Raw genomic sequence first — 23082 nt, forward strand, 5'->3', positions numbered from 1 at the left:
CATGTTGATATTGACAAGGTAAAATTACTAACATTTTTTCTTACTTTTATAGAGAAAAGTATTAACAATTCAAATTTTTAAATATTGCACGTTGCAGCAGGTTTCTTTCTTTCTATCCTGTAATTTTTACTTACCAATCGTATTTTTTAATGTTGTAAAGTTATCATCATGCGTCAATTGCACGATTTACCGAAAGTACGAGGTTACATTGTAAATAAGAAAATACGTCGACAACGTCACTGTCTATGATATATTTTTCATTAAAGTCATAACTAATATATACACCGAATTCTTTTCATCGATATAAGATTCATTCCATTTAACGAGAAAAGTATTTTCTATTACAAACTTTTAAGTTTGTCACCTTTGATTTGAACATATTTTATTGTATACATATATATAAGATACATATACAAATGGTTTGGACACAAGTTCTGACAACTTACTAGGTCTTTACCATTAAATAGAAAAATTATACAAAACTTATAACTGTTATTGCATGATATAGAATTATTATTACGATAAATGAAAATAAGTGATATATACGAAAATAAGAAACATGCACTTAAACTATATTAAACAAATCTATCAGTTTCGTTGATGTACATTTGAACTAATGAGAATAACTGCTTGTTAATATCAATGGATAATGACTCATCGCCCCATAATAAAAGATGAGTATCAATCATATGAAAATGATCTAGTTGTAGCAGATTAAGAAGAAAAAATTTATATCTAGCGATTGTATAATTTTTGCATTTAAAGAAAAAATGGTAAGCATCTTCTGATGATCCACACTGACAATTACCGCTTTCTATAATATTTATTTTGTGTAAATCATAATTGAGTATGCAATTGTGTCTTAGCTTGGTATGTATTATGTTTAGCTTGCGCTTACCATGTGTAAAAAAAGAGGGAGCTTTAGCTATGTTTTTAGATTTATATAATGAATTCTTAAATCTTTGTATAGAAGTTTCATTTCTTACTCCTATACTTAATGTATTCCACAATTGAATAGTGTCCGGTACAAATGATTTCTTAAATAATTCTGTTCTAAACCTAGGTAAACTATAATTTTCAATGTTCCTAGTTATATATGCAGAGTCGTTACTCCTGGTATTAGGGATGATCTGAGATAGATATTCAGGGACACACTTGTTGTGGATCTTGTACATAGTTGTAAGTTTAGACGTCATTCTTCTAGCAGAAAGAGTTTCCCAGCCCGTTTCAAAATATAAGGATGTTTTTGATGCAATAATTGGTAACCCTGTAACAATGCGGGCAGCATATTATTGAACTTTCTCTAACTTGTCAATGTCATATTGACTACAGGCATCCTAAACAACTGAGGCATATTCGAGAATTGGCCTTACAAAGGTAATATACATTTTGGAAAGGCTGCTTTTTCCAAGACTAAATTTAAGTTTTTTCAAGAGGCCTAATTTTTTTTAAGTGCTTTGTTTACTATAATATTAATGTGCTCTACCATTTAGGATCGCTTGATAGATGTAAACCTAAGTGTTTTTGTTTTCCCTTGGACTGAAATGTCACATTTTCATTGGTTTAAACATAGCACGTGATTGCCTCATATATCTCTATATTTGTTCTGTGAGAACAATATATATATGTGAGAATAATAGATGGCGAGGCGAAGGGATATTTAAAGAAATCAACGTTGACATCGCCTACAATGATGATTTTATCGGATATTTCGTTAACTTTATCTAAGGACCATGAAAGATTATTCCAAAATGTAAAGTTTGTGAGAGATGGACTATAAAGACAACATAAAAAGTATCTACAGGTAGGTTCTTCAATTTCTAGCCAAATACATTCGACATTGTTTGGTTAAAGGTCTACGCGTCTACGAGCACGAACGGCATTCGATAAGTAAATCATTACACCCCCGCCAAAAGAATTTCTATCTTTACGGTAAATGGAATTAAAACCATCAAGTTCCAATTCTTCGTCCAAAATGCTGTCATCTACATGAGTTTCAGTTAAGCATGGAATGTCAAAATCGTGCAAAAAAGTGTTTAAAAAATCAAGTTTGTGTCTTATGCTTCTTATATTCAGGTGAATAATGTCAAGTATATGTTCATATACAGGACCTGGGTTCAATTCAACATCTCCTGACAATAGTAAAATGAAACAGTAAAATTGGATGAAAAATTAAGATCCAATGAGAAAAAAGCTAATAAGCGAACAAATTTTAAAGCACAGTTGCTTAAATATCTCAACAGGTTTTTCAATATGACATCATATTGAAGAATAAATGTAGAATATTTGCTTAAATATCTTCCAACGTAGTAGAACTTCCCTATTGCAGCACGATATTGAGTGAGAGTATCACCCATTATCTAAAAGTTCAAAATCTAGGTAGGTAACAAAAGCAATCATAAAAGTGCTGCATATAGGATACTTATTTTTATAACATGGTATTTTGATGGATAAATAACAGTCATAAGTTGTCATATGTTCATCAAATAAATAATAGGAAAAAATAAAAAGGTTAAAGAAATAGGAACAAAAAGTGTAGAAAAAAGGAAAACGAAATGGGAGGCGTCCAATGATATGATTTGTCTTTATATACATAACAGAGAAAAAGTTTGGATCCGCCTCTGGCAAAATAATAAAACAAAAGCAAAGTGTGTTACAAGATATGTTGCGTATAAACACATAAAAAAAATGTACAATGACTATTGGTGCAACTTACTTCCGATTTGCATAAAACAAAGGTAATTAAGAAAAAAAAATTAAGGTAATGGAGTAGCCCAATAAATCAAACAAATATTTACATGTGTGGGCATACTTAGTCATACATGTATTGTAGGCTAGACAAGATCCTACAAATAAGACTGGGGTGAGATTCCCAGAATGATCGGCAAAAGAAGCCGAATTTGCACACAAAACGACATAGAAAATAGAGCTAAGCTCCTTTAATATTGAAAATAAATACATTACGTGATGTTATTAATACATTAAATAGCACATGTATAAATGTTTGTATAGTGTTTTTTTTTTACGGTACGGTCAAGATCTCGATGTTTACGATCTCGGGTTTGCGCTGGCCTTAGGTGTTGATGAATAGGGTATGTTATCACCCGCAGAGAAGGATTCGGATCATCCGGCGAGTTGATGACCATTTTCTTGCCGTTTACCCCCAAAAGTTTTACGTAAACTCGGCCATCAAATGTCCAACAACTGTTAAGTTTCTTTTGTTTCACGAGTGCGCGGGCCTCACTATAAAGGTGTGCTCTTTTGCGGGTCAGGGCTTCGTTAATGAAGATTCTGCCAGTTTGTTAGGAAGAATTATTGTTATAACCTTTCAGATTCTTTTTTGCTTCCATAGACTTTGGCCCGGTCGCGATAACTGACAAATTTGACAATGATATCACGTGGACCGCGACCAGAGGTTGGTCTTCCTACTCGATGAGATCGGGAGATGCTTTCCAGTGCTATTTTGTCTTCTTTTGTTTGAACATAATGTTGTTAAATACATTCAGCACAAGCGTATCGGTGTTTTCATTTTTTTCTTCGGGAATTTCGGAAATTTTTAAACAATTTCTTCTGGAGTATTGCTCCATTTCATCTAATCTAGTTGAGAGTTCCTGAATCTCCGAACGTAGCCCAGCAATCTCTGGGACTAATATATCAGCGATAGCTGTTTTAATGTTATCTTTCTGAAGAATCAAGGCTACTGCTTGCTTTATTGAATTCTCATCAGAGGACAGCGGGTCGAGGATATCGCTTAACTTACTTAGATCACAAGGGAGAACGAGACTACTGTTCTCCCTCAATCTTTTGTGTTGGTTGATTTCTTTTTCTACAGATACTGCAGACGGCAGTGGTTGTTCAGACATTTGTTTATTATTTAACATAGTTTGTGTCGGTATTGTCAAAGAAAACACAACAAAACAAAACAGAACTGAGATGGAGTTCACAATGCGGACACCCTGGGTCGTGCCGAGTGGACAGTTACACTAGATTCACGGAAAGTAAATAAGATTTTCAAAATAACGCTGTATAGAATGCTAGTATGCTGTATATGAAATTTACAACAACGATTGGTCACATATTCTTAGTAGAAATCGCTCAAAACAGAATATTTTTAGCGGAGGTCAGAGCTCAAACACCTCTCTCACCTATATGATGACGTCACCTTTGAGCACGGTCACGTCCAAAACTTGATGTGAAGAAGACGCATACGCAGTTTATTAAAATACCCTATCTATATACATGCATCACGATTGGTCTCTTGTGCCTTTATGTCCCTGCATTGAAAACCAGCTATTTATCACTTAAATCATATTCCCTCAATAATTGTTCAGAAACCATTAGGTTGATCTTCGATATATTCATTGATCAAATTGTATATCTTGAAATTAAGATGACGTTATTTACTTTTCCGACTAAATATTTACTTATTGTTACAAATCACAATAGCTATGGTGTCCGGTGACGTCATTTTTTTTATGAATTTGAAAAAGGAGTTTATGTATTAAGTAGCCTAACTAACTTCTGTTAAACGAAACAATATATTCCGTTAAAATTGAATTCATGAAATTTCTGGATAATACCGGCCCAATTTGATGTTTCAATATTTTTGATTAGTTCAAATTAATTGAAAATATTGCTGAGTTATGTCTACCAAATATGGTGATACTACGGAAAAAGTCTTCGTTTTTATTTTTGGCCTTCGTAAGTTAAAGAAACTTATAATATTTTAATTGTTTAAAAAGCGTTGTAGTCAATGTACAAGTAAAAGGCAAATTTGGTATTTGTTGACGGCGATAACTCTAAAAACAACCGAGTGAATTTCACAAAGTTTTTATCACTCATTCTCGACACATCTTACGTATACTAATTATTATTTACATGTAATAGTAAAATTTAGAGGTTTATACATTCAACAATGAAATAATTTATTCAAAAATTTAAGGACCGCAAGTTTTACTTTTTGATACGGGTACAAAATAAGACGCATCAAGGAAGTCTGGTTTTATATTTCATGATCTGGGTTTCTCCCTTTAAAGTTGTATGTCTTATACTAGTACATGTAATTCTATAATCAAGATAATTTAATAGGTGTGGAATCTGATGTACTAGGTGGTTTTGGAAAAAAAAACACCTGAAAAAAGATGAGTTAAAATGAGTGTAACCATTTGATAACTATTTAATTCATTCGATGTTCACCAATTATTAGTTGGCTGTTGCAGATATAGAACAGTTACTGTTCAAGACTGTTGTATGCATGTCCCTTCTAATTTTCTAGAGAGAAATAGGCTTATTGATTGTAAACGTTCCCATTTCACTATGAGCAAAGAACGCTAAATTATATTGTATCTTTTTATGATTTATTTACAATGATGAAACAGCTCTCTGTCGTTGTTATTTGGTTGAATTTTACAAATTACCCATACAAATTATAAGTGTCAAATACTGATTAACTAATACACTGAAATTTTTTAGAAAATTGTTGGTATATCAATACTTCGACTTAAAAAACGCAATGTATTTTGCTTTATATGAGTTCTAGTACAGGTAATTTAAATGGCCGACGTTAATTGAAACTTATATGATGTACAATTTAAATTGTCTTGCTCACTTAATAAGGGACAATAAGGTGGTATAGGATATTTCCATATCGTGACGTAGTTACATGTTCTATGATATAAACAATAAAAAAAAAGTCTATTTCCCAAATGTATCACCTACCCGTTTCTGGGTAGCGCAATGGGTTAAAGCATGAGCCCCGGAGGGGCTTTTAATTTATCATTATTACTTTTTCAAAAATATCTAAAGCATTATTTTTGCCAAATATTTAAAATTTTTAAAATTGCAATCAGGTGACAGGGGCGTAGAAATAAAATTATGGTTATAAGTTATCGTTTTTGTGAAAAATGCTCAAGTGTCCCATCAACAATATAAAATCCCTTCGCATTCTTAAACAATAGCTGATTAGAGCATGAATTTGTATGTGTGTTCCTTTTTTTGTTCACATAGTATTGTAATTTAATATTATTTGCGCAAAATATTTGTTTCACACACATGTATTTATTGACATTGGAATGTTTAATTTTTTTGTACATCGATTGCATTTTAAGGAAAACATGTTGCAGTTTACAGCAGTTTGTGTATATTGCTAAATAAGGATATGTAAATAAGAAAAATCCCATTTTCTTAATGAGTAATTGTCACCTGTTTTGAGTTGTCATTCAGAAAGATTAATGAGTATCAAGGTGTCACTAAAATATTTAAAGAAAGAAAAATACGAGCAGACTGTTACTATATTAACTAATTACATAGAATAGGTTGACGGAATAATACTCTCTGGATATGAAATTATTTCCATGTGTGACTTATTTATGGATATCAGTGATAGTTTACGTAGACTTTGGTCTGTGTCAAACTGTAGATAACGTCAACAAATTTAAATCCATATCCGTTTCCGTAGGTAAGAATTTATCTTTGTTTGATATCCTTCATTGAACACGTAGAACTTTTTTCTAGATCCTCTATGCTCTAGAAAGTGCTGGTGGTTTATTGATTGACAAGAAGTTAGTATTTTATTACAATGTAGGGGTTTTATTCAGCTGAATAGTTTACTCCATGAATGTCTTAAATCATTATTTAATATTTTGCAAAACTATATAAAATTGTACTAGCTTTCTTACAATCATGATTGAAGTAACGCATCACCATGTTAAGAAATCTAGTTAGTTCTTCTTAATTAATGCTCAATAAAATGTCTTATCAATATAATTGTATTTTCATTTTCAAATGAAAGGAAATTTGTTCTTATCTGTAAGTCTTTTTTTTTAAATAACAGACATGAATTCAGACGGTATACAGGAAAATGAACTCTTCATTTTTAAAAGACCAACAAAACCAACAACAAGCAAACCGGTCCAACTTCCTTCAGGCACCACCACTACAGCATCCCCTCCGATGACCACCACCCTAGCGCAATTAAAGAAAAAGGGAGCAGTGAGAAGGACGTTTAAAATTAAGCAAACATTTATTAAAAGGTTTTATCCCAAGAGGGTATTTTCGCCAGACTACTTTAAATTCATCAGAAGATTTCGCTGGGAAGATTTCCAGAGGAGGAAGAAAAATAATCGGTGCCCATGGTGCTAAAGAAGGGATTTTTTCCTTGTTGTTTACTTTGTTGAAAGAAAATGAAAAGTGTGACAGGAATAAATCAAATGACTCATATAATTGTGCCTATTTTCTAACGTATTTTGATGATGTTATATTTCCTATTTATCAACTAAAATGAGAGAAGAAAAAAAAACACCAAGACAAAATGATACAAGTGTTTGAGTGAATGATTTTGTGATCTTTTTAAATCACGACACATTTCAGATCATATGCATCCCATCGTTTACAGGGGCATGGTCACAATTTTAGTCAAAAAATTATTATTTCGATTTTAATGTTCACAATGCTTCAGTAAGGCAATTTTAAAAGGCACCGAAAATTTGAGTGTCATATGTTGAGTTATAAGCTAATACTAGAGCGTACAATTCTTTGCTATGTAGATATATCTTTTGTTTATATTTTGAATGTTGAATTGTAAATTTCTGTTTTATACCTAAAATGAATGTTTTAAATGTTTGTAACTGTTTATTTATGCTGAAAATGAATAAGAAATAGACAAATCAGTTTGAAAAAGATTTTATTCTGTTAAATTGTTCCTTTGTTAACCAAACAGGGCACGAGCCTTGCAATTGTTTACATGACAAAGAATAATTATTGTGAGTCCTTTATCTTGCTTAAAACATTACGACTGACTCTCAAATTCCATTTTATCATTAGAAAAGCATTCCTAAAGTATTTTGAAAAAATAGGAAAATAGAATTTTACCAAAACCGTGACGATGCCCTTTTAAGGTTTTAATAACATGTTTATATGTTGTGTTCATGAACAAGATACCTGCAGGCCTTGACGGTCACCTGAGTACCACATCCATATAATTGATCTTTGAGAAAGTCTCATTTTTGCAATAAAGCTTTACATGTATTTTGGATTCTAAACCCAAATGCGAATTGATGTTTGAAACAAGTGAAAAGCTGTCAATGTGACAGCAAACCGGGTTTTCTTTTATGTGAACTGTATCCATAATCCATGTCAACCAGTATCCAGTGAAATGGAGTACCCTATATGCAATATTTTGCCAAAAAATGACTAAGTTCAAAAGCTGGCATTCTTTTCATAAATAATCAGAAATCAAAATCCTAGCAATGTGCACACCTCTGATATATGTACAATTAATCTGCAAAAGAACAAAATAAATTATCTTGAAAACTGTAGGAGGAGTTATCCGTACAATGAGGGTACCCTATATGCAATATTTTGCCATAAAATGACTAAGTTCAAAAGCTGGCATTTTTTCATAAATAATCAGAAATCAAAATCCTAGCAATGTACACACCTCTGATATACATGTATGTACAATTGATCTGCAAAAGAACAACACTGTAGGAGGAGTTATCCGTACAATGAGGGTACCCTTTTGGCAGCCGCCCCCCGCCAGCCCACCATTTTCACCATTTTGATAACCGGATTTTTTCCGTTGGAAAACCCGGTTAAAAATATTTATTTTAAAGTGGTGGGGAGGGGAGGGGGGGGGGGAAGAGTCGGAAGAACCCTGGATTATTCCATGTGCTAAAATTTGTAAACGTTTGGTAAACGATATCTGCAAGCCTTAAAAGCCATTTTTTAAAAGTTCAGTTGTATTTATATGACACACAACATGCCTACAGTTTATTTCTACGAGTATGCAACTCACAAGGAGTTATATGAAGTAGTTTTATATGGCTGTATAAAGTTATATGTACCTGAGGGACTCAGGTGACCTAAAACGTATTTCGCCGTTTCATTTTAGACGACCATTTTCGAATGTAATATACGTGATTTTAATTAACTCATCGTTTTGAAACAAAGCAATCCAGAACCGTTTGAGTAAAGAGTTAACAAATATATTTTAAAGCTTTAACTAAAATAAATGTGCTAGAAATTGTTTGTTAGAGATAATCCATTATAACTGAATCCTACTTTAGTTGAAGGTTTGATTTAAAGGGACCCAGACACGATTTCAGATGAAAATTGTATTCTTGATTTATATGCATAAAATAGTTTACTTGAATATTTTGAATGATTCACCAAAATTTGAATGTTAGAAATTATGTCACAAGCGAGATACAGCGGAAAGTACCCTGTAAACATAGCTCGAGTCTTTGTTTGTTCTCAAATAATGTAACTTAAAAGAAATTACCCTTTTTTGACAAAACAACTCGTCGAAACTAAATAAACTGATTCAATGTGTTCATAAATAATTTCATCATCAACAAAAAAAAATTAGATTAATAATTATACCAATACAACACATTTGTAAACAATAAAAGGAATCCAGCTTTGTTTACAAAACACAGAGTTGTAGCCTCTGTAATTCGCTTGTACCTCGATATTTGACTTTCAAATTTTGACAAAGCATTAACAACATCCATATCGACAATCCAAGACATTAAAAATGAAAAAAATAAATTTTGAAAAATTTGAGCCCAAATCGTGTCCAAGTCCCTTTAACTTAGTAAGGTTCTGTGTTTTCGTGTATATACCTGTGAAAGGCAATTTCAATAATCTGTCAGTGAATTTGCGTTTTTCAACATTGTTAAATTCAGGACGAATTTTCTCACACACCATGTAGTTAAATCAGTAATTAAACTCCACATTACTTCTTGTTTAAGCGTTTCGCCCAAGTAACAATGAAGATAAAATATCCCATCAACTTTAAATGCATGTCTCTGTTTGTAAACATTGTGTCAAACCCCGAGATTTCGTGTTCCAATTTGGAAGATGTACATGAAAAATTTATATCCAACCGTCCTCGAAATTAAGTAATCAGCGGGGAATCTATATCATAAATGTATAAATATTAAAGTTTGTCAATCTCGCTTACTTTCATTTTTAAAAAGTACGGGAAAAGGTACATTTTGAGTTTTAAAAAATGTAAGTATCTTTAAATTATTTGCAACTACAATTTTTTATATATATCAGATTAATGTAACATCATGCCTTTAAAAGACTTAGATGTCCAATATGACTCGTTATACATGTACGTGGTTTCAAAATGGAATGAGAAAACATTGTATTTTTATCCTTTTATTTTGAAAAAATGGGGATATCTATAGACATGCGAGAGTCTTTTAAAGGATATCTTTACAAATATTAATTATGATTTGACTGTTCCAAGTATAATATCAGCGGTTTAAAATACATTTCTTAAAGCTAATGGAACATATCGACAATCATGGTTTATCTGCTGGATAGATATCGCTCGAGCTGTCACCCTCAAAGAGTAAGGGTAAAGAGGAATTTAAATATGTTGTAGTTAAATATGAGAAAACACATAAACAGTTTTTGTTTCGAGCGAAATTAAAATTCAAAACTGGCCGCAATACATTTTTGTTTACCCTAAAAGCTTCCGAACATTAAAAAAGGATGTGTCAAAAATACAATTTATAAAATAAGTCAAACAGAGAACAAAGTTTTAGTATTGGACAAAAAACATATGCACATGTACATCAAAAATACACTTCATGAAATAAAACACTGTACTTTGGGATCATTTTTATTCGTGATGGTCAATGTTCGTGGGTAGCTAATTTTTCCAAATTCATGAGGACGTAATTTCGTTGGTAGAAAGTTCGAGATAATTTTAATAAATATTAAACAAATAGTAAATACGTTCGAGGGGATGTAAATTCGTGGGTGGACAAGGGTTACCCGTGAAATTTAAGGACATTGGTCTCCAACGAACAATGAGGTTTCCACATTTGGTATATGAACAATTATATAGGGGATTCGTAGAGCCCCTTAGTGCCTGTGAAAATATCGCTTAGAGAATTCGTTGTGAAAATATGTTACCCAACTATCAAACTCGATTTGTTAATCGTGAAAATAATAAGAAATGTAATAAATAGACAATTTTCAAGTCTGACATCATACTAAATAATGCTTGTTACAATATATCTAGATGTCAGAGTACAGTATAGCAACACATTCATTTGTATGCGACATATTTAGGTAACTCTATATTATGAAAATCACAATATTCTAGACATTCATGGCGCGGCATCAAATGTAACCAAAAGGATGTATTATGGAAAGAAGGTGTTGCACAAATGCGGAGAGTTCACCTAAACCGAGAAGGACATTTAAATCCTCGTAACGCTTGAAGAGTTATCTCTTAATATAGACTTATTACGTGGACGCCTATATTTACATAGCGGGTATGTTCTCACTTAGGCCAAACACATAAAATTTTACGTTTATGTAATACACGGTTTAATTTTTATCGAGCATATCGAATGACTGCATGGCGACTGTTGTATTCGACTTATTATCGTTGAATTGTAGTCATTGTTTCAGTATTGTATAAAAAAGGAGCATGCCAAAGGAAATTAAAATGAAACGTACAATGTACATGTATGCACATCGAACATATTTTTATAAACAAATTGACTGTCAAATACATGTAACTACGTTGTGTATATATGCTGTTACAGTATATATACATGCACACAATAACCCGAAACATTTTATTTCATCTGCATGGTTCTTTCGGTCAGTTGTTCACTTACTTTTTTAGTGTTTATCTCTCTCATACACCATTAATAAGAAATAACCATGCATAACATCTTCGCAAGCCAAGGATTTCCAATCCGCTCTTTAAAGTAGGAGCGAAGCGGATCGCAAATACATTTATAATATAAAAAATATCTATTTTTCAATGTACTTTCAGTTTATAATCATATTCGTATGTTTAACGTCCTTCCGCAGCGTCCATCAACAAAGGCGATATTCTGTCCTTTTTTGGTTTATAGTTGTTATGCCTCGCATATGCTAAAAACCAAATCACTGAGGCTACGTGTGAGCATGTGCCAACAGTTCTTGAACCTATAGGACACTGGCAATACCATCCAGTGACGGTCTTTCTATCATGTTCAACCCAGATGTCGTACTGTTTGGCTGATGTATGCCGAGATTGTATTCGGGCATGAATAAGATCCGACATAGATTTTCGGAAATATATTTGTGATGTGGTACCATGCATGTACTCATCAATATAGGATGCTGCTTGGCGGACCTGATATATACCGAACGTTAGTGCTCGTATATCATCCTCCGTCATCTTAGGGAAATCATATAAACAGTTATTCAAGTCATGAAGTGGGAACCATGATTTGGACCTATGAAGTAGTGCATTATCACTTAGAACTCGTTTCTGTACAAGGTTTTCTTGACTTGCCATCTTTAACATTTTCTGGGCAATTTCACAGTCTGCATTAGAATTTTTATGAAGAGAGGGACGATAGCAATTACACAAAGCAGCAACAATTTGCAAATAATCTTTAACATTATGAATATCGGAGTTAGGGACAACTTTATCAAAATACTTCCATGATTTTATTCTACCATTAATGCACTCTACGGCCCAACGTATTTTTGTGACTAGTCGTGAGTGATTAGCATCGTTGGTGGAAAATTGTTTAGAAGATTTTGGAAGGAATGCGGGGGATTCAGTGTGAAATCCTCCGTCTTCTAAAAGTTCAAGAACATCTCGAAATCCTCGATCCAGGATGAATATGTCACCCTCTTTTAACCAATCATTAATTCCATCAGCGTTTGTGTTTATCATGTTTCTCATAATTGCTGCATCATTGTTTTTTCCATCAGCAAAGAACGGCCCAACAACTGATAAGATGTACCCTGTCGTGGTAACCACAACCATTGGTTTGATAAGCGGACGGTGCTTATGCATGCTATAGCATTTTCTCTGGACTTTATTTTTTGTGCTTTTTTGGATATAAATGTAAGTTCCATCAAGAATTAGAATGGCAGAATCGGACAAAAAATTGCTGAAAATGGAAACGGCGACATCTGATGTGTGTTTGTTTATTACATTGTCTCTACTTATTGCATTAAATCCGACGAAATTTTGGACAAAGTGCGAAGAAAGCGCTTTCTTTCCTCTTTGGATCATCCTCGAGACTTGGTATCGTTTTAATGAACCACACAAAGTCCCTATCAGTCTGAAATATAGCAATATACATGTATGCAATTTGAAAATATGGTAAAAAAAACTTTTGTTACACTACTGCAACTCTGTTCTCAGTTTGAATTATGATGATGTATACAAGATACATTTTAAGGTATCCGATCCATAATAGTACCAGATTCAATGAATCTGGATCCTTTTCTTGAAGATTTATCCCCCTTTGCTTTTAAACTAAAAAACATAATTCTAAAAAAATGTATTCGGTATAAAGTGTGTTTTCAATAGTTGTATTTCTAATGATTAAATACATCTTTCCACCAAAGCATTTGTTGATATTCTTCATGCTTACTTTTTTATTCTAAAAATTGTGCTTGTCCCTATAGACCTTAATGCAATATTCATTAATTAATTACTGCTTAGTTAACAATGGTTTTGAAAATTTCTCTCGGTAAATCTTTTTCTAAACTAAAATGCTTTGAATTAATGTCAGAGTATTTAATCCATGATGGATATTCAAGGTTAAAAAAATTACGTCCTTATATGGGTCGGATACCTTAATTAAAAAACATCGCATAGGATCCCGCATTAAGCAAAATAAGCTAAATTTCGGAAACTAAATCATACGGAGAGAGTGATGGATAGATAGATGTGCTGATAAATGGATAGATGGGCGAATGGATGGATAAATGATTGGGCGGATGGATTGATGGATAGATAGATAGATGGACGAATTAATAAATGTATGGATACTACTTTAAGCGGATGGATTGATGAGAATGGATAGATGAATGGGTAGAAGAACTGACATCGATTTGGAGGGGGAAATACGGGATCCTAATACGACAGGCTTTGTATTTTTATAGAAACACAATTCTAAATACTTCGAAACTGATACCGAGTACCTTAAAATATATGTTACGCTTACAATAAATCGGTCTTTGGGATGTTCATTTGTCAATGATTAACATATTTTTTAACATGTTTAAATCAGTATATTTGGAGTAGTGTTAAATGTTTTTATTTACAAGCGTGACATGTAGAATAATGTACCTCAAAGAAAGACCAGTTCGGAGTTTTAAAAGAAGCATGCCTATCATTTGCTTAGGTCGTCCAATGCTTCGTTTTGTTGGTTTAATATCTGCTCTGAGGACAAGGTCTGCAAATTGAGATTTATTAAGTCCTGTTAAATTGAAAAGATCTTCGTCGGTAAAGGATGATTCCTCATCAAAATTGAGTCGCTTATTGTCTGTACCAGACATAACATGGTGTACATCCTTTAAAATGCCCACGAGGTCAGCAGCCAGTATCCGTTTACTTGGTATTGTTTGTGCATTAATCTTTACATCAGGTTTCAGTTTTTTATTTTGCAAATGTGATTTGCAACAATGCACACCTAGCGGTATTAGAACGCCCCACCGCAAGAAAATTTCCACCCTGGCGTCCGCTGGTACCATACAAAGACCAGTGTGTTTATGTTTACATATAAAACAATTTGATTTTGACTTTCCAGCGCGTGGAAATGGGAGAGCAATAAAATTTTCACATTTGACCATTTTTGGATCAAAGGTTGATATTTCTTTTGACTGTAATGATTTTATGTCTCTGTAGTATTTGGATAAACACTTGGAACACATGTGTCCATCACGATTTACATTTGCTGATTGCTTCTTTGCCCACTCGTACTGGTTAACAGTTATTTTTCTTGTTTGGCCTTTTGCTTTAAATGACCTGCATAGGTCGCATTGTGTCTTTGTAAACGGCATGATTTTTCAAAGAAGATACACTCACTTTCTTGATAATTATAGATGCATGGCACTTGTACGTTGTGTTGAAGTCCTCTTTAGTATGTGATATATATATATATATATATATATGTGGACAGTTCGTTCATGTACGTATACGTCGGGTACATTACACAGGAAGTACGTGTACGAGATCAGATGCAGGAACGAACAAATTAATTTAACCGTACTCTAAAATTTTTATTTAAAAATCGACATTATTCATTTTAGTTTTTAAAATTTTGTTACCTTTGTCAAAACGTATTAAAAAATCATTCATAAAATTAATACCAAACACATCAGGATTCGAACCTAAACAAAAAAGTTCTCACGTTTAAAGTCCGCCTGCTTAACCACTAGACCACAGTCGACATAGATATCTCAGGTGTAAATTAGCATACTGCTTTTGCATTTTAAGGGTATAAATATTTTTTTCTTAAAATTCAATTTTTTAAAAATATGCCTCTTTGAAACAAAATTCGAAAATGGTAATTTTTAAGAAAATACCTGGTTCTTAATGCTAATATTAAAATAATTTTGTTTCAAGGAGGCAGTTTTTCAGAACAATGAGGATTCCCCTCTTAAAATGTATGAAATCGGTTTCATTTGTCTGTGTGACCATTTTCAAATTTATTTCATGGTCTCATAAAAGTTACTACAAACTTTCCAAATAAAATTCTACACTGCTTTATGTACAACGTTGTGTGCAATAAAAGATTCACATCGAATTCTGTAAGTTTGATTTTTCAATTTTATCTGCAACTCCTTTAGGGGGAAATAGCATAGGAACTGCAACGCCTTCTTTTACCACTGTAAATCCCCAATAGTGAAATGTTGTAATTTATTCACTAAATGAAATTGATATTTTGACAGACCTTAAGAATATTGTATTTTATATGTTTGTTCACTATATGCTGTAAGTATATATGGCGCAATAAATTTTTTCTAAAAAAATCAATTTTGAATGCATACATGTGTTTCGTACATCAAATGATTAAAAACTCCTTTAAAGAGTTTGAACTCCGATAGCAACCGCTCCCATGGTGATTTACCTAGTAGACAAATTACTATGTATTTTTTTATATTGCTTAAGCATGAAATTACATTTCCCACGTTACTGGCATCAGTGCGGGAAGGAACAGAAAATATAGACGCGTGTTTTTACCTCAAAATCTTGGTTTTCTTTTATTGTTTTTTTTTTGGTTCCTAGTACTTGATTTTACGATGTTTTATATTTGCTGTAATGAAAAAAAAATCGTTGTACTTTATCGTTCTGAAGACCATATGTCAAGCTGTCAGCTGCATCGTTGGTAATAATCACGTGACACATTTCAAGGTCGTTGTTCATACATAGATCAAGTAATCTTTTGAAACGTATGTAGGATGAGATATTGCTAGAAAGTTGATCTTGACATAAATATTTAAATAATGATTTAATAATTTTGAAAAATATACTTTTAAATTAAAACAATTTTAAGTGTCCTTTTTTCTAATTACGAGGGTTGTTCGGAAATTATTGAGACATTTTCTTGTATTCTTTTAGTAAAAAAGATTAACTCTTGAAATTTCACCAAAACGTAAATCAGGATAGAGATTACCAATGTGAAAAGTTTCTTGTCCATGGCCTGAATAGATCATACCTGGTAAGCTGACCAACGTGCCTTCGTCCAGTGACCCGGCGCAACTGCAAACTTTTCGCAACGTCATTTTAACGCTTCTTATTGCTCATGTGTTTTAAACACTTTACAAACGAACGGAAATAAGAATTATTCTTTATTTCTCATCTTTTGTTTTCATTTCAAGATGTTATCAATTACAACTTCTCTCATTCTTGTTTTTTTTTTTGGGGGGGGGGGGGGGGGGGGAAATCAAGTTATTTTTACCCGAAAGCCTAATTATTGTGAATGTCTACTGCAGTCATTTTTTATATATTTCAGAACTGTTGACAACAGTTAGTGTGTCAAAAGTACTTGATAATTAATCCCTTTGGTCTAATTCTAGTTAAGCAATTAGTGAAAAAAAATATGATGAGCTGATGCTCTATATCTTGTCTTGTCATCGTATAGTTTTTTAATCATTTGCGTGGCCTTAAAAGGCCTCTCTCTGAGATTTCCACCAGATGGACGGTTTTCAATGCGCCGCCTTGACGTCAAAATTCAATGTAAAGTCGTTGTCAGATTTCTATTGTTTGGTAAATATACGTGTACCATATCCGTATTTCAACTTGAACATCAGTGAAACTTAATCAAAAGTTAGTCGCAAAGAATAGCAAAATGAAAATACTTAATTTTATTTCTTTAATCATAAACTGTAATTCTACGGACACTTATAAAGTAGATGTTTAAGTTGTTAAATCTCCATGTTCATGGCTGCGCCGGGTACCCCGACCACCGACTTGTTTACCTACCGTCGTAAACAAAATATTAAATATTCTTTTAATATTACTTTGTTTTATTATTTGTTGGCGTTTCTTCAGTGTCTATGCCAATTTTCACCAAAATTCGTCGTTTAAAAAAGAAAATATTGGAGTTGTCTCAATAATTTCCGAACAACCCTCGTATATCATTACTTTATCTCCGTTGTATACTTTTATCGTCTGTATGATTGCATTGAAATGAAAATAAGAAATATTTAACTTCGTAAACTATTTAGTAAAATCCCAAATTATTGGTAATGCAAATAGTAATTGCAAGTGCCTGAGTGAAGATACTACTTAAAAGCAACAGCAACTTTTGTTGTCATATATATTACATGTATATTAATGATTTCCAAATTTATTGTTTGTCTTCATAAACCTAGTTTATAAAATGGTGTTTAACAATTAACAATTTAACAATGGTGATGAACAACTAAAACTTTACTATAGGTACTTGGTTGTCTTTAGCTGTATTTTTCTGAGCGTCTCCTTGCAAGCGCACTGTTATCTGTGTCCAGATAATGATTTGAACTGCAATGAGTGGAAAAAATACTTGGTAGATGAACACAACAGGGTTCGACAAGAGGCTTCAAGAGAACTCGGTTTGCTGGTAAGTGCTTGCCTTGCATTTTTTGGAGTTTCCTCCCTGCTCATATCTTATAATTTTTACCAACTCTGTTTCAACTATAAGCAGAATTGACAGATACAAACAAGGAATATTTTAGCATACATGAATTAGTGTGAAACAAACGTGTATTTGTGAATCTATTGAAATGCATATTTTAGTGGCTCATTTAGGAATAAAGGTGGCAAGCTTTGCATGATAAAAACGTCCTTTGTTAGCAGATACTAATGTTTGGATTGATCTTTGCCTTCCTAGCTCTTATAAACCATCAAAGTACTTAAGTAGGAATGTAATATTTGTGTTTGATATCTCTTTGAAAACCTAGAGGAAGTTAATATTAGAATAGAGCATCCAATTAATTTCGAAGCCATATTATTTGATTTTGAATACATGTTCTACAGGAAAGCAACGGACACACATACCAAAAAGTCTCGTTTACACCTATTTATATTTTTATTCAACAGACATGGAACTCGACACTGGCGGATCATGCCTTGACTTACGCGCGTAAATGCTACAGAAATCACTCCGATTACAAAGAAAGGATCCGGCTGACTGACTCCTGTGGCTGGATAGGAGAGAACGGCTGGAGTGGATACGGAACAGGTTTGTTGTCTCGTTGTTGTACTTATCAATCATAAGTTTTCTTATACAATACATTGATGCTCAATATGCAATAAGTAGTAACATAAAGTAAATATTAACACTCAGCACATATTTCACCCTATGTTTACATTGAAGTCTTTAACGTTCAATTTTCAATAACACACCAAACCTGATCACGGCGGATGAATACAGTAAACGTCATCACGCGTTTTAAATAGATTTATTGTGAGATTGTAAGATTTAATGAGACTTTCAAACTTGTATAATCAAATTAATAAGTAAGTATAATAAAAATCGGCAATTCAAGCCGCGGAAGCGAACTAAATAACATGTTTTATGGTTGTTCCGTCTATTATTTATATCCATGACAAAGAACGCCCATGTATATAATGCGATGAAGCATCAAATAAACATCAAAATGAATATAGGCATATAATTCTAAATTAAAATCCTACAGGTTAGGCTCTGCATGAGGTACATGTACATATATTTGTAAAATAATTTTAAATCTTAAAATTAAAAATTTGATGGTGAAATCTCAGATACTTAGTCTAACCAAGCTGATATACATTGCATGACTTTTTGTAGTGATAATTCACACTTCTTTTCCCGTCGTTTATCCTTGATACAATTACTACTCTTGGTACGGTCTGTAAATACTATTGTATAAAAATATATATACATGCGCAAATTGTGAAAATAATACTGTCTGCGACATACAAACAAGTGAACTTTTCGTTGGCAGTGTCTGGAGACGATGCAACTCGAGCCTTTGAGAACGAAAAACGTTACTGGAATTACACACTTCGCAAGTGTAACGAGAACTGGAAAAAATGCGGCCATTACAAGCTGGTAATTTTTTTGTATAAAATATACATGAATGACTTTTTATTCACCCAGGTGGAATTCATTTACTTCTATGTCATTGACGACTTGGATTCGATTCTTTTTTCTATCATTCGTCGCGAGTCGTTTTGCAAAATTTTGAACATATCTTCTTCTTACAAGGTTATGAAATCGTCAATGATTTGTGGCTTCTGCATGAAAAAGAGGGCATCAACAGCGAAATTGATGTGTCTTATCTCCATTATTTATTTAACATTCATTCAATTTTTGGTAAAAATTAAATCAATATTAATATGTAATTTGAAATTTTCTTCCCACCTAATCAGCAGACCAACTTTTTACATTGTACATGGTTTAAGATAAACCACTAACAAAATTGTAACATTCCAGTGTTATGACGCCACTCTTATTATTGGTGATATAAAGCTAAATATATTTAAGTCTTTAAAAATCTACATACTATGACGTGCACTGATCCAGAAAGGAGAGTGTCCGAGAGATATCTCAGTTTGCTTGAGGAGGTTCCAAGGCATTTATGGGTGTAAATTTACTATGAAAATTTATTGATTTGAATCACTAAAGGGGGAGGGTTCTTGAACTTCCCGACTCTCCTTCCCCTGAAGATTCACGCATGTATACAACTAGGTATCAATCAGGAAAAAATTAACTACATGGTTAGTATGAGGAAGGACACATCTGCCAACACATTAAAGTCCCTGGTCGCTTTGCGAGTGGTCTGGTTTGGGATTGGAACCCTATTTGTCATTAAGTGAATATGCATTTAATCTTTTCAAATCTTTTCTACTGCCCAGTGGTAGTGTTATTAACTATGACTAACCACCAATCCAATCCCAATAAAGAAAAAATATTAGTAATATTTTACTTTTACAGGAATTATTTAGTTTCATTATTCCCATCTTCTAAGTAGTTGTTGAATATTTTATTGCACTTGTTCTTTCAATAAAAAAATAGTTTCTGTTTGAAAGTGTATATATGCTATTTAATGATATTAAAAATTGTAAAAATCACAAAATATGAAGATAAACATGTATAGGTACCAGTGTAATAAAGGATAAGCCAGTTGTACACATGTTTTCCCTTTTCTCAATAAAATCAAGGTGATCGCACCAAAGATGGCCCAGCTGGGGTGTGGTCGAGCGAGGTGTGGTGATGGCAAGCTTATAAGAATATGGTGCTGGTACGGCCGTCTGTGCAGTCAGTATTCTTTTATCTAATTTTCCATTTTTGGTAATTTTAATGTATTTGGTTGTGTGTGTTTGGTGTTTTGGGTTTTTCGTTAGGATATTTTCTACCAAAATTGATAAAGATTACAACTAAAGCCGCCTATTTCTTTTTATATTTTATGGTCAATCTGGGCAGAATGATAAAATTATTTTAATTTTTTAAAGATCTTATAGTATGACAATATTAATTTAGTTATTTTATGTATTTTAATTTTGATAACTTTATCTAAATTCAACAAAATCTTGGTTTTCAGAAAAGAGGGGACCAGGGGATCGTTAGCTGTAATTAAATGCACACCACTTTATAACTCTACTATTATACTTGTCAGTGTAACTTCATTAGGTGTTATAAACTAAGTACCATGTTATAATTTCAGATGATTCGAAAAAGCGGGAAGTTCAAAGGTTGTTCGGACTCGGTTCCGTAGATCAGCTGTACGAATTTGTTAGAGCCCTTAACCGCCAGAACCGTGCTCCTGTAGCACCACCTACAGGTAATCCACAACCTGATCACATACTCCAGGGTGATGAGCTGGTGCCTCCAGAAGATTCCGATGAAAGCTCCGAAGAAAAAGAAGAAGAAATTTAGTAAAACAAAAATTTGAGTATATTCCAGAAGATGACCGTATATTTAGTTTAAAAGATTGAAAACTAAATTGAAATAAACAGATTGACTATCAATATGTTATATTATTATTTTGTTGCACTTGTCTTTACAACATGTATATAAATACTGTACACATATCTTTAAATAATATTCATTTGACAGACAATTTTACTGACTCGGAGAAAATAATCTGAAAACAATCACCTAACAGGTGTTAGTTCCTTATAATATAACGCAAGAAATGATTGTAATGTGTCCAGTGATACTACTTCTAGTAAACCTAAAGTTTGTGTATTATCAAAGATAGTACCGATATCCATTATCAAGATAGAACAATTTCAACAGGAGCTTGGACTTGGGTCGTTGTGTCAGACAGCAAAGTGACAGGCCATGCTGGCAACTCGGCCATGTCTCTTTGAAATCAACACAATTGTTTTGGCCTTTGAGCTAGGACTACGCAATCTATGCATATTTCACTTGAAACCAGCGTCATTTTAACTTGTTTTGATTCAAGAAAAAGACGTAGTAATATCCGAACGAAAGTCCTATGTCTTGTTAAAATGGTTTAAGACTAAGTCCTATTATTTATGGAAACACCTACATGTGTACCGCCATTGGATATCGTTTTGACGTTTAATTACATACATGATCTAAGGTCGCTGGTTTCTTTTAAAAAATTGCGAAATTAAAGAGAAAATATCATCTAATGACAATTACGCCGTTAGATCCATGAAACATTTTAGAATTTGAAGTAATTATTTACAGACCAAAATATAAATTTTATATTCTCTATTTTCTTTTTCACTATCTCACGAAATCGAATCTTTTCCCTTGTTTTCTAGTAATGATCTTATAGTTTGAATTTTCGATTCTTTAGGAAAAAAACCAAATTTCAAAGTAAATTTAGTATCTACAAGATCGTAATTATTTAAAAAGACATCAAATTCTATATCCCAGATTGGAATATGCGCCTAGTGTTTCGTGATGGCACGACTCCCGTTTAAATAATTATGTGTTGCGTGTAAAGCAATCGGTTTTAGGAACGCAGTTCGCTATTCTCAGTTTAAATGTGATTGCATTCTAGAACGCAGTTTGCTAATTAAAATTAATCATTTATATTTTACAACTGAAATTTTTAGGGCCATCTTATAGAGGTAAACCACTATCTCTAGGAAAAATGACGGTGAAATCATCAAATGAATAGCTTTTGAGATTCGGGATCCTACCGAAAATACTGTAGATTCCTTATTTTACGCGAGTACTTAATTCCGCGATTCAACGATTCTCCATCAAATCGCGAGAACATGAAATCGCGAATGCCGAAATTTTATCATAGTTTCATGTAGTTTACATGTGTCGGAATATTAAAAGCGAGATTTTAAAATTCGCAGGACGAGCTTCTCGCGATTTTACGCTGATATTAATTCCTCGCGTTTAATTAGGAATTTACAGTACACTATTCATTATAGGGCTATTTTAAACACCTTGCTCGGAACATCGAAAGCTCCTACCCTGGTTGCTGACATTTTCAGGACCACCTACATGTACATGTACTATTGGTAAATTCCTACCACTTATAATGAGTAGTGTATTTTCGGTAGGGCCCCGAATCTCAAAAACTAGAGATGACAACGTAACCATCATTTTGTATGGTAGTTCGGTTGGTCAATTTTTTCTACATGGCAATGCGAAAAGTTAACACAGCGGACAACTACGAATATGACGACTACAGACGCTGGACATATTTTGATTAAAACATTTCAGTTGAGTCTTTTGGTCAGGTAAGCTAAACATTAAATATAGACAATCGGAACTTCTTGGGTCTTTTTGGCAGATCCAGAGCTCGGAAAAACGCCTCGAATGTATTGCACAGGCGTCCGTGACACCCCAC

The 23082-nt window shown here is 33.0% G+C and overlaps 1 protein-coding gene and 1 long non-coding RNA gene across 2 annotated transcripts; both read left to right on the plus strand.

The window, feature by feature from the left end:
• Window positions 1-1618: 1618 nt before the first annotated feature.
• Window positions 1619-7221, plus strand: LOC128189508 (uncharacterized). Its single transcript, XR_008244243.1, has 2 exons — window positions 1619-1804; window positions 6833-7221. It is a non-coding gene; the product is annotated as an uncharacterized LOC128189508 (long non-coding RNA).
• A 2644-nt stretch (window positions 7222-9865) lies between these two features.
• Window positions 9866-21265, plus strand: LOC128186809 (uncharacterized). Its single transcript, XM_052856713.1, has 6 exons — window positions 9866-10014; window positions 17714-17873; window positions 18353-18494; window positions 19240-19346; window positions 20459-20555; window positions 20962-21265. Coding segments are annotated over exons 1-6 (720 nt in total). The 5' UTR covers window positions 9866-10012; the 3' UTR covers window positions 21174-21265.
• Window positions 21266-23082: the final 1817 nt, after the last annotated feature.

This window comes from Crassostrea angulata, chromosome 6 (assembly GCF_025612915.1).
Source record: "Crassostrea angulata isolate pt1a10 chromosome 6, ASM2561291v2, whole genome shotgun sequence".
In the NCBI taxonomy this organism is placed as follows: Eukaryota; Metazoa; Mollusca; class Bivalvia; order Ostreida; family Ostreidae; genus Magallana; species Magallana angulata.

Bases quoted from the DNA above. Each gene is read 5' to 3' on its own strand.
- LOC128186809 (XM_052856713.1), top strand. The intron at 19,347-20,458 runs GTAATTTTTTTG...AATAAAATCAAG, and splicing joins AATGCGGCCATTACAAGCTG to GTGATCGCACCAAAGATGGC. The intron at 20,556-20,961 runs GTCAGTATTCTT...TTATAATTTCAG, and splicing joins CTGGTACGGCCGTCTGTGCA to ATGATTCGAAAAAGCGGGAA.